General features: G+C 39.1%; 1 protein-coding gene across 1 annotated transcript in view; it reads left to right on the top strand.

Annotated features, from left to right (window-relative positions):
- Positions 1-14,046, top strand: part of MKX (mohawk homeobox) — a 53,384-nt gene extending 39,338 nt beyond the window's left edge. Inside the window, exons 5-6 of the mRNA XM_015810673.1 lie at positions 12,117-12,150; positions 13,701-14,046. Coding sequence (XP_015666159.1) covers positions 12,117-12,150; positions 13,701-13,890 — 224 coding nt within the window. The 3' untranslated portion in view covers positions 13,891-14,046. The remainder of the gene's footprint in view (positions 1-12,116; positions 12,151-13,700) is intronic.
- The last annotated feature ends 689 nt before the right edge of the window (positions 14,047-14,735 follow it).

Below are 14,735 nucleotides of genomic sequence, written 5' to 3'. Positions count from 1 at the left end.
ACAGGAGGCGGTTACACATTCTTTTGGTGTGGACGTAGCAGTGACCAACGTCATGAGTCTGGAGTTGGCTTAGCGGTTAAGAACCATCTTGTCCGCCAACTTGCCAGTCTTCCCAAGGGTGTGAATGATCGACTCATGACACTGCATCTCCCACTACTAAGTGGAAAGCAAGCCATACTGATCAGTGCCTATGCACCCACAATGACAAACCCAGATGAAGTAAAGGACAAGTTTTATGAAGATCTTGATGCCCTACTTTCATCCGTGAAGCGCACCGACAGGTTGATTTTACTTGGCGATTTCAATGCGAGAGTGGGGTCCGATCATTCTACCTGGGATGGCGTTATTGGTAAAAACGGAATTGGCACATGTAATAGCAATGGCCTGTTACTATTAAAGATATGTGTTGCTCATGATCTGATCATTACTAATACCATCTTCCGCCTGCCTACTCGCAAAAAGACATCCTGGATGCACCCACGCTCCAGGCACTGGCATCTCATTGATTATGTCATCTTGTGGAGGAAAGACATGCAAGATGTAAGAGTAACTAAGGCCATGCCGAGTGCTGACTGTTGGACTGACCATAGACTCATCATTTCCAAGTTAAATATTCACATCAAGCCAAAGAATCGTCCACAGGGAAACAGAGTTGTGATGAAAAAGATCAACGTCAGTACACTGGAAAACCCCGACGTAGTAGCTTCATTAGTAAAAGATTTTGACAATCAACTCTCAGAGCTGCAAATACAGGAAAATGCTGAGAAGGACTGGGAATGTTTCCGGGACATCTTGCACTCTTCTGCACTTAAGGTTCTTGGACCTTCATATAGGAAGCAGCCGGACTGGTTTAACGAAAACGATGAAAAGATTAAGGCCTTGCTTGCTGAAAAACACCACCTCTACCGTGCTCATCAGAATGATCCGTCTTCAACTGCAAAGAAAAATGCTTTTACTAACACTCGCAGGATTGTACAGAGCAAGCTCCGCAAGATGCAGGACTCCTGGTTGAGTGCCAAAGCAGTTGAAATCCAGAAGTTTACTGATAGAAAGAGTCCTGCAAGATGCAGGACTCCGCAAGATGCAGGCACTCCTGGTTGAGTGCCAAAGCAGTTGAAATCCAGAAGTTTACTGATAGAAACGATGCCAAACGGTTCTATGAAGCTCTTAGATCCCTGTATGGACCTCAGCCCGGTGTCCAGATCCATCAATAAGGGAATCCCTTGTAACTTCACATCAATGCGAAGTTTCTTTTTAAGGGGCTTGTGTGTCCCTGTCCGCAAAATGCTTCTACGCGACGCGCAGAAACCCACCCTGTGTTGGCTGGGGACCCTGGTACCTTTCTGAAGGAATTCTTCCCAAGGTTGCACCTGTTGGCGACCCAAACAAACGGTGGCAATGTGGCCTTGCTTACCACATGCTCGGCAAATGGCGGAGCGGAACCAGCAGTCCGTGCGCTTGTGGCGTCCTCCGCAACTGAGACACTGAAGGGCTGCTGGGGCCTTGTCCGGTTTCTCTCGTGGCCTTCTTACCGCAAGCTGGTGCAATCTGTCCACCTCCTCTTCAGGATCCAGGTCTGAAACTTCTTGGGCGACCTCTTGATGGATGGAACATTTCTGGCAAGCCGCAAGGCCTTCACAGTGCCGCCTGCTGCTTCTTCAGCTGCAACTTCGTGCAAGACATCTTGGAAAGTGACTTCAGCTTTAGCAAAGATTTTTTGTTGTTCTAAGGCCGCAGACGAAATGGTCTCGTAAGCGTTCTTCCAGGTCCTTGAATTCACAAGGCCTGGCAGCTTGTCTCAAGGCAGCGATGAATTCTGTAGCCGACTCACCCGGCTTCTGGTCCCTCTGCTCAAAAGCATGCCCCCACGCAATTACAGACAGTTTTGGATGGAAGTGATCCTTCAGCATGTTTTTTTAGTCTGTGTTGGTGACAGATTCCAGCGATGCAGGGGCTACCAGGTTTTCAGCCATGTCGAAGGTGTCCTGACCGCAGATACACAGCAGGGTTGCCGCTTTCAGGCCGTCTTCCCGGACCTGGCTAACCCTTAGGTAATTTTCTACCTGAGCCACATAAGAGTTCCAGCGCTCCGGGTGAGAAAAGTCGAATTCTGACAAACGTCCTATCTTCGACATCTTCAGCTTCAGAAAGCCTCGCTGCAAGCCTTTGTAGGGGGAAAGGCCCATTTGCCAAGCTCACCTCCAGCGATGCTGTACTGGCAGGTGAGTGCAGAGCTGGACGCTGATTCCCAGGCTTCAGGCTCTTCAGATGAGGCTTACCCTCTTCTTCTTGCCTTCTTCTTTGCAGTGATCCCACCTTCGTCGCCACTTTTATGTTTTGGGGTTCGCGGCATTGAAGCAAGACACATGTTGTAACAAAGACTTCTTTATTCGTTTCTCAACTCCATTCAACTCCCAGCAGGCACACAGGCCTTTTATAGTCTCCCCAAACCCAGGCTGTCCAGCCAATAGGGAAGAACCTTTTTTCCCGCCTTGCGCATGCGCACAAGTCCAGCACCAGCCAGTCTGGTCCCGGGCAGCTTTTCGGTTGCCCGGGACCATTTGCAACATTTCTGGGCCTGCTGAAATGCTTCACATTCCCCTTCCCCCCTTCCCCACAAAGAGGGGACTTTAGAGCTGATACCAAATTGTTCAAGAGAGATTAAAGAGCCAACCAACATCTGCAAAAGTTGTATTCACATCAGGAAAACCAACATTAAAAGTTACAGTTCAAATTCATTTTACAAGTTCTGACAAGGAATTGGGTACAAGGATTTGTTCTATTGTCCTTTACTGTTATTTGCATCACACAAGTTCTGGTTGACACATGCCTTGTTTGCTGTCATTTCAGAGGGTTACGCAACCAACTTGGTGGGCTTTTTCAGTGAGAAACATTTCAAAACTGCGTCTAGTGCGAATAAACATATCTCCTCAGTCATTCTGTCAGCTGAGGTGTTCAATTAGTCAATGTCGGTGTAGCAATTCATTAAAGATATTTACGGCTAATGTTCTACAAAGAGGCTGTCTAGACGGTAAAATTTGGCACGAATAAAAACAAAGTAAAGAAGATGACTTGTAGCATTCAGGTCCTAAAGTGACATTTTGGCCCCATGGAAGAAAATGTGTGATGGATCCTATTTCCTCTTCTCTTCCCGCTTCTGACCTTGACTTCATTCCAGAAGAGACCCATCTGTAATTATCATTATGTCTTAGTACTGTTTTTAATACAGCACTTTGTACTTTGCAAATCATATTTCATTCTTTTCCCTCTCTCCTGGATTTTGCATCTAGGGTGCAGTTTAATGTAAAGTTAAACATGCATCAGCTAATTCATTTTGCTAGGCTTGTGCTTCAGACGCAGAAGAACAGCCATCATGGGGAGATCTCAAGGCAAGAAGATTTAAACTCTAGAATCTGGACCATAACCTGACCCAGATATGGGGGGCCAGAGTAGCACCTGAGTTTGTACTCTTAGACTCTTCAGACTTCATAAGCTAATTTCAGTTTATTAGCTAACCAAAATGAATAGAATCAAGGGTCTGGTCTTTGTCATACATAGTAAGTTTTAAAAACATGTTTTTATGTGGAAAGAGTAGAAAAACAAAACAGTTCCATTATTTTGTCATTTGGCTCTGCATGTGTGTGTGAAAAAATTAGGAATGACATTTTCTGAATGTCTACAAGTTTTAAAAATAGTGATTCTGCCACTGTGACCTCTGAAATCTATAACTGCATTTTTTTTAAAAAAATAAGGTGGCTGAGAGATTGATTTATGCCATCTTAAACAGTTGTTGTGCCTATATTGGTGGGGACTTTCCTCTTTCTTTCATCAGATAAAAATATAAAATATAGTAATGTTTGTCCTAAGTTTAACAATTGGTCTCAGTATTTCTATAGACATAAACAGTTTTAATTGTCAACTCCCAAAATTAAAATTTCATTTCTTTTAGTTTCAAGCAAAACTAAATAAATAAATAACCAAAAGTGCTTTCCAGGTAGAAACAAAGCTACATAAAGACTTTTCTTTAATCAAAATAGTCAATTTTGCCATTTCTGCCAACTTCATTAGCTTTACGGTCCATTCTTTTTCATTGTGGGAATCTGTAAGCCCTCAAATGCCCTTTTTTGATAAATTGCCAGATTTCAAGTGCACACATGTTCTAAAAATGAGGCAGTCTAAAATTGGAATGTAACTAAACAAATAAAGAATGTTTTCATCATTAATATGTTGTTGATTTTAGACTTGTTATCATGTTGGTTAAGTTCCATTGAGACTTTATTTTTCTAATCTGCAGACACTTTTTCCTGTGAACATTCATGTGAGTTCCTTCCAACATAATGTGATCTCTGGTTAACTTAGATTACCCTGTGAACGTATAGCGCACACTTCATACCTGCCTGTAAACTGTGGTTTGGGAGAACTGTAGTTCAAATCACATTGAATCAGCCATGTCCTTTGTTTACTTCTTCCCTTTCTTTTTTCCATTAGATTATTTGAAAAATCTGGGTCAATACAGTCATTTCCAAAAGTAACAAAAAAACCATTCACATAAGATGAGTTGAAGGTGCTCATGCCAATTTGATAATAAAAATTTGAAGTGCTAGTAAACTGCCAAAATTTCAAATGTATGTTTTACTTATTCCTCCTTCTTTGCCATTTCTTAGTTCCAGAAGTAGCCAATGTGAGGGTGCTAGAGTTGTCAGTCAAGATAGACCTGTCCTTATGAACTGATCTATCATCATATGTTTTCATGTCCTAATAGCTGTGAAAATAATCAAAATAGTCTGGTTTAGATGTATTTTCAACTAGATTTAGAAGGGTTCCCATGAAAAGCCTAGTCACCTGAATTGTCCACAGAACGTACAGAAAAGAAAATGAATTTAAAATAAGGAAGAAGAGACTTAATTTGAACTTTTAGGAGGGAAAGCATGTTGCAACATTTTGTTGAATGACCCATTTCCTCCGTTCTTCTGTTCTCTGGTCATGCCATGGTTTTGCAGTTCTTTTTCAATAGTGGAAATGAGTCATGCCTTCTTTTGATGAGCAGCCATTTCAGGATATTTCCATATGTTAGATACATGTCTATGGAGATTCTCAGTCATCCAGGTCATGGTTGTCCCAAAGGTGCTTTTTCAAAAGGCAACTGGACTTTGTTTTTAGGTTGAAGATGTTTTGCTTCTTAAGAACTGAAGAAGCTTCTTGGATGAGAAGCAAAACATTTTCAAGCAAAACCCAGTCCGGTTGCCTTTTGAAAAAGGACGTTTGAGACATATGTTAGATATGAAGACAATGCCTCTGCTGGGGGAGGACAGCAAAAATAGCAAGATGATAGATGGATTATCACAATGCAAACCCTACATTTGTAGGGCCATGCATGACTACACTATGTCTTCCATCTTAGTGATTTTGATTTCACATCACCCAGCGATCATTGCATGAAGACATTATGTAGGAAACAGAACCAGAATTATGGATGGTTACTTGACTGGGTGGCAACCTGTGAATTTCAGAAAGCATTGTAAAAGAAATAGCTCTGTAAAGAACCTAATATTGCTGTGAGCTCTCAGGAGATTTAAGGGTTAAACAAAAATGGGAGACCACCAACTCCCTCAGGAATGCTGTGCAGTGAATACAGTAAGTCCAACCCTTCCTGCATTCTTACAAGTTTTTTTTTTTATTATGTGGTGGGATTGAATACTAGCCAGACTGTGCTTATGGCTAGCATTCAAGCCTTTGTGGATCCTGGATTCTCTGTGTAGTGAAAATGTTACACTTTGACTTTCTGCATTTTCAAATGTTCAGTGAATGCTGAAACAGTTTTCAAGCATAAAAGACATATAAGTAAACTGCAATGACAGTAGATAGAGAACATATAATAAAACAAACCAAGAAAAAGAAATTGTCTGCATCTGATCTGCAAGATTAACATCACATCGGTTTTTACGAGAGGCATTTGAAAGACCACCATAGAAAAGGCCCCTAAAGAGGAAAAAGGAAAAAGGCATAGTGTTCCTCTAAGGAGAAAGCAGGTATAAATGGGCATTTTCATGTTTGTTTTTTTAAAATAACATGGCATCTAGCTGAAGAGTGTCTTATCTATCACCTTGATCATGCCTGGAAACATGACAAGATTGTTTAAAAAAACACAGGAGAGGGATGTTCTGCTGATCTGAAATTGAGACAACTCAGGAAATGATATTCTGTTCTGTGAAAGAAGATTGTCCTTGACAGGAAAAGGAGACACATCTGGCATCTAATGTACATCCAAAGATGTATAATTTTTTGGATGAGTGACTTATTTAACACTTGCATGATTTGACCCAGCTGTGGCATAATTCAGTGCAGCATTATTCCATTGTTTAAATTTTTTGCAAAATTCCTGATTCTTTGTACCCAATTAATGTTTTTGGAGTGATACGCAATGCCTAAACTCTCGAAATAAGCATTGGGCTTGATTCCCAGGAGGCTTTGTGAGTGATAAGTCTTGGCTTTGCTGTTTACTAAAGGAAATATAGTGGAAAGTCATCAGAAAATGAGCTCCCTTTCGCTCTCTCTCCCCCTTTTTTCTTAGCTTTCCTTTTTACACATAACAGACCCTTTGTATGTAGAGTCGCTTCCTCATCCTTCTGTGCAGCTGAGCTGTTCATTTCCCTCCCTTTCGAAGGATCTTTCACACAATGAGTAGGAAGTAAGGAAATGAGGCATAGCACCGTAATTCATGAAAATTGTCCAAAAAGATGTCCATCTGGGGGTAAGATACAAGGCTACTAATTAAGCAAAATGCTGTCCAAAATCCAGAATACTCCAGATTTCATTGGCAATTTCTGAGTTTCCCTTCTCTAGAAGTAGCGCCTGACTCATCAAAGGATTTACGGGAGTTGAAAAGACTCAAATAAGAAGCATTTTAAGAGGAATGTTGAAGTCCTAACCATAAATAGCAGAGTGGATCCTGAACATGATGTTCACCTCTATTTTAGTTCTTCATGTTAGTGGATTTATTTATATTCATTTGGAGGCTGCCTAGGGGTTTTAATGTTACTGTGGAATTCTAATTAGGGCTTTTCTCTCTAAGATCCTTGTAGAATAATGAGACTTCTCTTTCTTCAGAATTAATCTGGATTTACTAACAGAAATCTAGAAACAGCATGGGAATTTCTAAATTGGATCTAACATAATGCCTAATCTATGTGAGGTAGAGAGACAGTTTGATATCATGGTTTAAGACACCAGGCTAGAAACCAGGAGACTGGGAGTTCTAGTTCCACCTTAGGCACAAAGCCAGATGGGCAATCTTGGGCTATTCATTTTCCCTCAGCCCTAAGAAGGAGGCAATTATAAGACACTTCTGAAATCTCACCAAGAAAATTTTAGAGACTAGTCCAGGCAGTCACCAGGAGTCAATGTTGATTTGAAGCACACAAATATACAAAAACAAACAAAGTAAATTTCCCTATAGTGCTTTGATCTGTTTTCCTCACTTTTTAAAACTTCTCAAAATAGTTCTAAAATAATTCTAGGGCAGAAATTTTGTCAGTTTTTCTTTAAATTCCAGAAAACTTTGTGAAAGGGGCAAAATTCTATATAATACCTGACTGCCGTCTGATTGTTTATCATGAACTGGGACTGTATTGAGCACAATGGGGTGATTAAAAGAATTATATGGAGAAACTGTAGCATTATTCCAGACTATTAGGTATGCCAGCTTGAGTTCCTGAGTAAATGGTAGGTTATAAATCAAATAATTTTTATTTTATTTTAATTTGAGGTTGCCCTCGGCTGGACCTAGAATATTAGAATACTGTTGTAGCACTGGTTATAGCTAAGAATGATTTAATATTGTTGAATTTATGGATTAAGGGCAACATGAATGCAACATCATGGGGATACAATAGAAGAGAAAAAAAATATTATGGAACATCTTTGTAACATGGTTAGGTGTAACTGGTCTTTGTTCAGTACATGGATATATTTTCTGAGGTGTGATGACCAGGAAATCACAATCTTCTTGTAAAATAGTAAGAATTTCAGAGGCAAGCAAGTTAAGAAGATGCTACATCCAGAGAGATTTTAACATAAAACGTAAGAGGGTCTTTCATCCTCAAGGATTCTAGGAAGAGATCATTTCTTCATCAAACATGAGTGGCATCCACTTTCAAAAATGACTTTCAAAGAGACTGCCTTCTACAATATGCTGAAATCAATGTAATATGACGTTTAAGAAATTGAATGCATTAAGTACTATTAAACCTCCAACTGTCTTCATGATAGGTTTCACAGTATTAATAATGAACATTACATTCTGAGGAGACTATACAATCATTTCTACACCCTTTACTGGCTCTAGAAAATATTTTTGGCATTATAACATTTAATTTGATTTTGCATTTTTCCACTGTCCATTTTTTTACAATTCTGTCACTTACTGGCATTCATTTGATACAGATAAAACTGTTCTTTGGTCTTTAAATAAAAACATGCATTTTTCTGTTACAGGCAGGCTAAAAGCTTTATGGTATGTTTGTCACCCGGAAGATACTAGTCATATTTGCTATGTTGTTGTAAATTGTTGGGGTTCTAAATAGGCTCCTAGGCATTTTTAGAAAATCAGACTGAAGAGTGGCTGCTTTAGTAAAAAGCAACTAACCCAACAAAAGTATAAAGATAACCTGGACTGGGGGCAATTTCACCCCAATTTTCCTACAGATTTTACTAAATGGAACAATAAATTTAGAAAGCAGAGAATCAAGAGATTCATCTCCCCATCATCCAGCAATTGAGTGTTTTGTAATCGCAGGACTCAGTTGTAATAATACCTTGAGAATTACCTAAATTATAATTCATAGAACTCTTGTAGGTGGAAAACATTATTTAATAGATTAAGTGGTTAATTGATAAACAATGCATACCTTATGAATATGGATCTAAAATGATCCCCTCTACTCTATTGGAAAAGGAAGATTTTGCTTTAACAAATGTTCAAGAACAAGATATTCTCAGGCCTATAGAAAAGATCACATTTTGAATGGTACTTTTCAAAATTTTCCTACAAATTCTACTAAATGGAACAATAAATTTAGAAAGCAGAGAATCAAGAGATTCATCTCCCTATGTAGCTTGCTGAATAACCACTTCTGTATTGTTTACATTGGACACATAATTCAATTATGCCAAAAGGAGGCAATGTTCGACACCATCCAGCAATCCCAGCCAGCTAGCTAATGATGAGGGATGCTGGAAATTGCAATATCAAATTCAATAACATTCAGAGATCCAGAGGTTGATTACTAGGGCTAGGCAGATCAACAGCAAACTTCCTGTAGTTCCTCCCAAGCATCACGTGTCACTTGGCAGAATTAACATAGCACCAGCTAAATTCAATTGTCCCCTTAGATCAGAGGTCCCCAACCTTTTGGGCACTAGGGACTGGTTCCATAGAGAGAGCTTTTCCATGGACTGGAAAGTGTGTGGTTTTGTGTGCTGCCAGCATCCCACAGATGGGGCTTTGTTTGTGCAGACCAGTTGCTGGCATACTGCAGCCCGGTACCAGTCCACGGACCGGGGATTGTGGACCCCTGCCTTAGATTCAGTAAGAGGAACTTTGGCACATGCATTGCTAATCATTTGAATTGAAGTGGGACAACCAGTTTTCTATGAAGCCATCACTTGAAAAGGATGCTCAGATTTAGCTTTGATGAAGCAGAATCCCCTTTTGAAATCTCCACAGTTTCATTAGCTATCCCAAACTGAACATTCTTATCTGTACATGGAACACATTTAACAATTAATATAATTTCTTTAAAGTCTCACCTGCTCAGCTAGTATAGGATATTATAAAGGTCTTGCTTCCTCTGGGGCCTTCCATATCTGATAATGGGTCTGCTGTAAATCTTTGATTTAACAGACCATCTTGGATGAAAATTGCCCATTAAATTATATCAATAAATGTAATTGACATTTATGTCATTAAGGCACCACTTTTAGGTCATTTGTATCACTTTACATAATTATGCAAGTAGCATAACTTGATGGAAACTGTAAAAATGTCAATTACATAATTATGCAAATAACACCGATTATAACAATTTTCTGGACTGCTGCAGAAACAATGAGTTTCACATGCTGTTTGGAGTGAAATCGAAAGGAAAAAAAATTGTCCTATGCATCCAAACTGCACTGAATGAAACTGGAAAATCAGTTGGGTTGTTTTGCATTATTTTCTCAAGCTTGGGTTTAACATACTGTAATGTTGCAAGCCCTGCTGGTTTTATTTTGTTTGATATGTGTGACTTTTAGATGCTTTTAGTCTGGGTTGTCTGTGTGGTTTATCTGGTTTTATGGGGGGGGGGGGTTGGTTTTGTACACTGTCCAGAGTCCATTAGAAAACGAGCAGAAGAGCTGGAATTGAAAAGGAATTCTCAATTGTTAGAGAAATGTGCCTCTGGTGCTTTGTAATATGGGACATATGATTCAATATATTCATGCTGTGTTTGTTTTTCTTTTTCATGGATCTCTTTTTTAAGTTCAGCAGGCCTTTCACTTTTGAAATGTTTGCCCTAAGTCAGGAGTAGGCAACCTTGGCTCTTTTATGACTCGTGGACTTCAACTCCCAGAATTCCTGAGCCAGCATGGCTGGCTCAGGAATTCTGGGAGTTGAAGTCCATGAGTCATAAAAAAGCCAAGGTTGCCTACCCCTGCCCTAAGTAGAATAAGAAAGTTTTTTAGTACTGTATAGATTAGTTGGAATGGAGCAAAATGACATATTTTGCCCACAAACAAATTATGCAATGGCTCACCTATCACAAGCATGCATCGGACGACATAAGCACTGGTGCTAGTGAAGAAAAACAATACTGCTACCACCCAGGAGACAACAATACATTGGCCCTGGATCCAAACACTTTCCAAATTATACATATGTGGTAAAGCTCTTATGAAAATAATGGACAATATTAATAACCTTTTACTTGTATCTAACAAGCAGCCATGTAAAAGTAAGTTATTCCACAATTCATAATATGACCACCTGCTTTTTTCACGGACATGATTTTCCAGTATCTGTAATATCACTTAGAGACAAACATGGTGTATCTGTTACTCCTCACAGAGCAGTGCACAGCTTACTATGCTGAGCTTCTGGGGGAAATACAAGGTATAAATACAGCAAATAAATAAGGTAGAGAAAGATGTATTAATAATAATACCAAATTAATAATTATTATTAGCAATTAATAACACCATAATAATAAATTATTTGAAACAATTAATAGTACCAAAAACAATGTATGGAGAACATAACAAAATTAGTTCCTTAACTTTTATTATCTTCTCCATTGCCTCTTTCACCCCAACTCATTTCTACTACAGTTCCACAAATCTGTATTTAGCCAAAGTAATTGGAAAGATACACTAATGAAATCTGAGTAGTTCCTGGTTTCTTGAACCTACCCAGCTGTGTGGGGCTTCACAAGACATTCTTTAAATGAACTTTCCTAAGTGGTACCGAAGGCTCTGCAGCGAAACGTCTACACATCAATACCTTTCCACCGCCCTGATCTGTTCCAAATCCAATTCTGTTGCTTTGCAGATACACTAAGTGCTTCTATACCAGAGACAAATTCCTTATGTGTCTAATCACACTTGGCCAATTCAATTCAATTCAATCCAATCCAATATCTCCACCCAAAGTATTGGAAGAGGGAAATGAACTAGTAGCAAAATAATTTTGAGATGTGCTTCACACTAGGAATGCTGTGCTTTTGTAGCTCAAAAGACCACAAGGATAGTAAAAACAAAAAAAACTGTCAGGGAAATCTGTGTTATTTTCTTCAAGTTTGATATGAATTTTATCATGTGTGAAGTTGCTATCAACACTGAAGTGTGCATTAGTCTCACAATATTATGGTTATACACATTTATCGGATATATTTGAAATCATTGGATTGGGTTCAGACCCGCTTGAATTACTTTAAATCTGGGGGTCAAGCCATAACATCAAACCAGGAACTCTACTTTAATAAGCCTACTAAAATCATTTTGAGCATCTGTTGCTTTAAAAAATACTAATGCTAAAATGATATAAAAATGGAAATTAAAAAAAATATTCTCTATTTTTTCAGAAACTTTGGAGAATGGACCTAACAAGTGTGAAAGGTGAGTAAAATTTTCCATTGCTTATTGAATATTTGTGTCCCTACCCTGTGAAGAGCCCTTAGGGCAGTCATTCTCAATCTTGGCAACTTTAAGATGTCAGGATTTCAATTCCTAGAATTCCCCAGCCAGTATGCTGACTGGGAAATTTGGGGAGTTGAGGTCCAGACATTTTAAAGATGCCAAAGCTGAGAAACCTTGCATGCTTCTGCTGTCCACATGGTGTTCTCTGTTTAGCAGTTGACTCATTCTTCTGCTTGGACTGGAAGCCTATAGGCCAACTGGGAAAGCTTCCAGTTTTCCGGAATATGGGGATGGTTCTTTACCACTTTAGCTTCTTTAACAATAGACACTCTTTTAAACGAAGTGCTGAGCTGCAGCTACTGACCATTGTTTTCTAACGAAGTCTTGGAGGGCTGTATGAAGAATCAAGATGGAAGGTTGCATTTGGCAGCATTTCAAATAAACAAGCAAAATATTCTTAAAGTTAGGTGAAACTTAACAGATGCTGAGTTAGGCTATGCAGGAACTCTACTCTCCAGGCCTTCCCTTGTTTATTCAATTCAATAAAAATGTCTCCGTCAGTTTGAATGAAGAGGCTGCTTTACAGAGCCACTCATATGGAAAGGACAATGGAAGAAGGCTGTTGACCCAGGTGCAGATATTGAAAGACCATTGGATCTCATGAGATGATAGGGGCTGGGGCCAAATTTGGGGTGGGGAAGTCAGGCTAAAAGAGGTAGTTGTTCTAAGCTAGAAACCAAGAGAGTGTGAGTTTTAGTCTTGCCTTAGGCAGGAAAGCCAGGTGGGTGATTTGGGGCCTTTCTCTCAGCCCAACTCATCTCACAGGGTTGTTGTGGGCAAAATAGGAGAAGAAATCAGATACGTTTCTGCCTTGAGTTATTTATAAAAATCATAAAAATGGGAGAGAGAGAGGGGGGGGCACATCACAACCTTTCTTACTTTTAAATCCCGTCAGCCCTGAGAAATAGCGGTTTTCAGGCTATGTATTGGAAAGCCAACACATAGCTTTGATTCAGTAGAATGTTGAGATGCTGAGAAGCTGTGTTTGTTTGGTGTGTTGTATAAGCCCAATCCATTGTAGCTAATTCAATAAACCAGGTAAAATTGTGTCTTGTGTGAACCAGGGGAAGGGAACTATGTCTGTATACCTGTATTGACTTGACAGGAAAAAAGTCAGTGGGAAGGTTAAAGATGAGTATGTCACCGTGTGAAAAAGGGGAAATTTCAATAGCTTAGGACAAAATCTTAATTGGAAAAATGTTCCCTTCTAATCCAATTGCCCTACTCAGGTCCAGTCCTTTCAAGAGGACAGATACCGTCTCTGTTCTTAAAACAGGTCTAAGATGCACCAGGAGAGACAGGCAAGATTCTTCCCCTTGTACATTCTGTAGGAAATACTTTTATTTTTAAATACACAGATTTTTTTTATATGCCTAATAGAGACAAGTATTGTTTCACTGTTTGAGTGAGTGCATGAGTGTCATAATAATTAACAAACTTGGAAACATTTCTTGATGTTTTTTTTCCAGTGGAGCTAACAGGAAAAGATCAAGCAAAGACGAGACGTATTGGAAGGAGATCAATGCAGCGATGGCCTTAACCAATCTTGCCCAGGGAAAGGACAAACTGCAGGGTACAACCAGCTGTATCATTCAGAAATCCTCACACATATCAGAAGTGAAGACAGTCAAAGTTCCACTAGTGCCAATGCCATTTTAAGAGAAAATGTGATTTCCCTATCTTTTTCTGTGTGGACTTTTTCATGCTGTTCATTTTCTTGTAAGATCACAAAAGATCTAGAATAGGGATTGAAGCTCCTATTGTAGTCTGTGACAGTCAGGACGAATAAGAATGAGCGTAGCTCACCGAAAAGGTCTCACCAGCAAGCACTAGCAAAAAGATCCTGAAGAGGTTTGTGTGGTTCTCATTCATTTTCTTGTTTGCGTGTAAAAGCTATTCCCAATAAATTGTGTTCTGTTATGGTACAGTAATCAAGAAATACTCTCTCAGGCTAAATTGTTTCTTAAATAACATGTCAGTTATGGGTGGGGAGTCCCCTGCTTTTTTCTTCTTAAGTCAAATTATTAACTTATTTTATTGTATTAATCAAGCTGCACATTAAGCATCTGCATTGCTATAACAATAAGTGCCTTGCTTTCTTACAGTAAGCTACAACGTGGGCATAGCTTTAGACATCTGTGCCTCAAAATGTCAACCACCCAACACTTAACCTTGCATGTAGTTCTAAGTGCATCCTGACCATTCAAAGCTGACGTCAGAAAGGGTATTATTGCTGGTTTAAAGCCCTCAAACTTTTGGTTTATCTGAATTAGAGACCCAGTAATATCTAAAATGAAATTGCTATATTTTACCATGGAAGAAAAATTGATTATTACCAGGCAATACTCTGCTTTGCTCAAGTGAAATCAAATTGCTATATTTTGTTTGATAAGATACCAATTGAATTATTTTGATAAGTGTAATAGCATGACTTCAAGAGCTTGGGGTCCAGATTAAAAAAAGAAATAAACCTCAGTCATTTTAAGAAGCATTCTAACATCAAG

This window comes from Protobothrops mucrosquamatus, unplaced genomic scaffold (assembly GCF_001527695.2).
Source record: "Protobothrops mucrosquamatus isolate PMUCROS unplaced genomic scaffold, P.Mucros_1.0 scaffold13, whole genome shotgun sequence".
Lineage (NCBI taxonomy): Eukaryota > Metazoa > Chordata > Lepidosauria > Squamata > Viperidae > Protobothrops > Protobothrops mucrosquamatus.
Note: the sequence above shows the minus strand (reverse complement) of the source record. Positions and strands in the feature narration are given on the sequence as shown.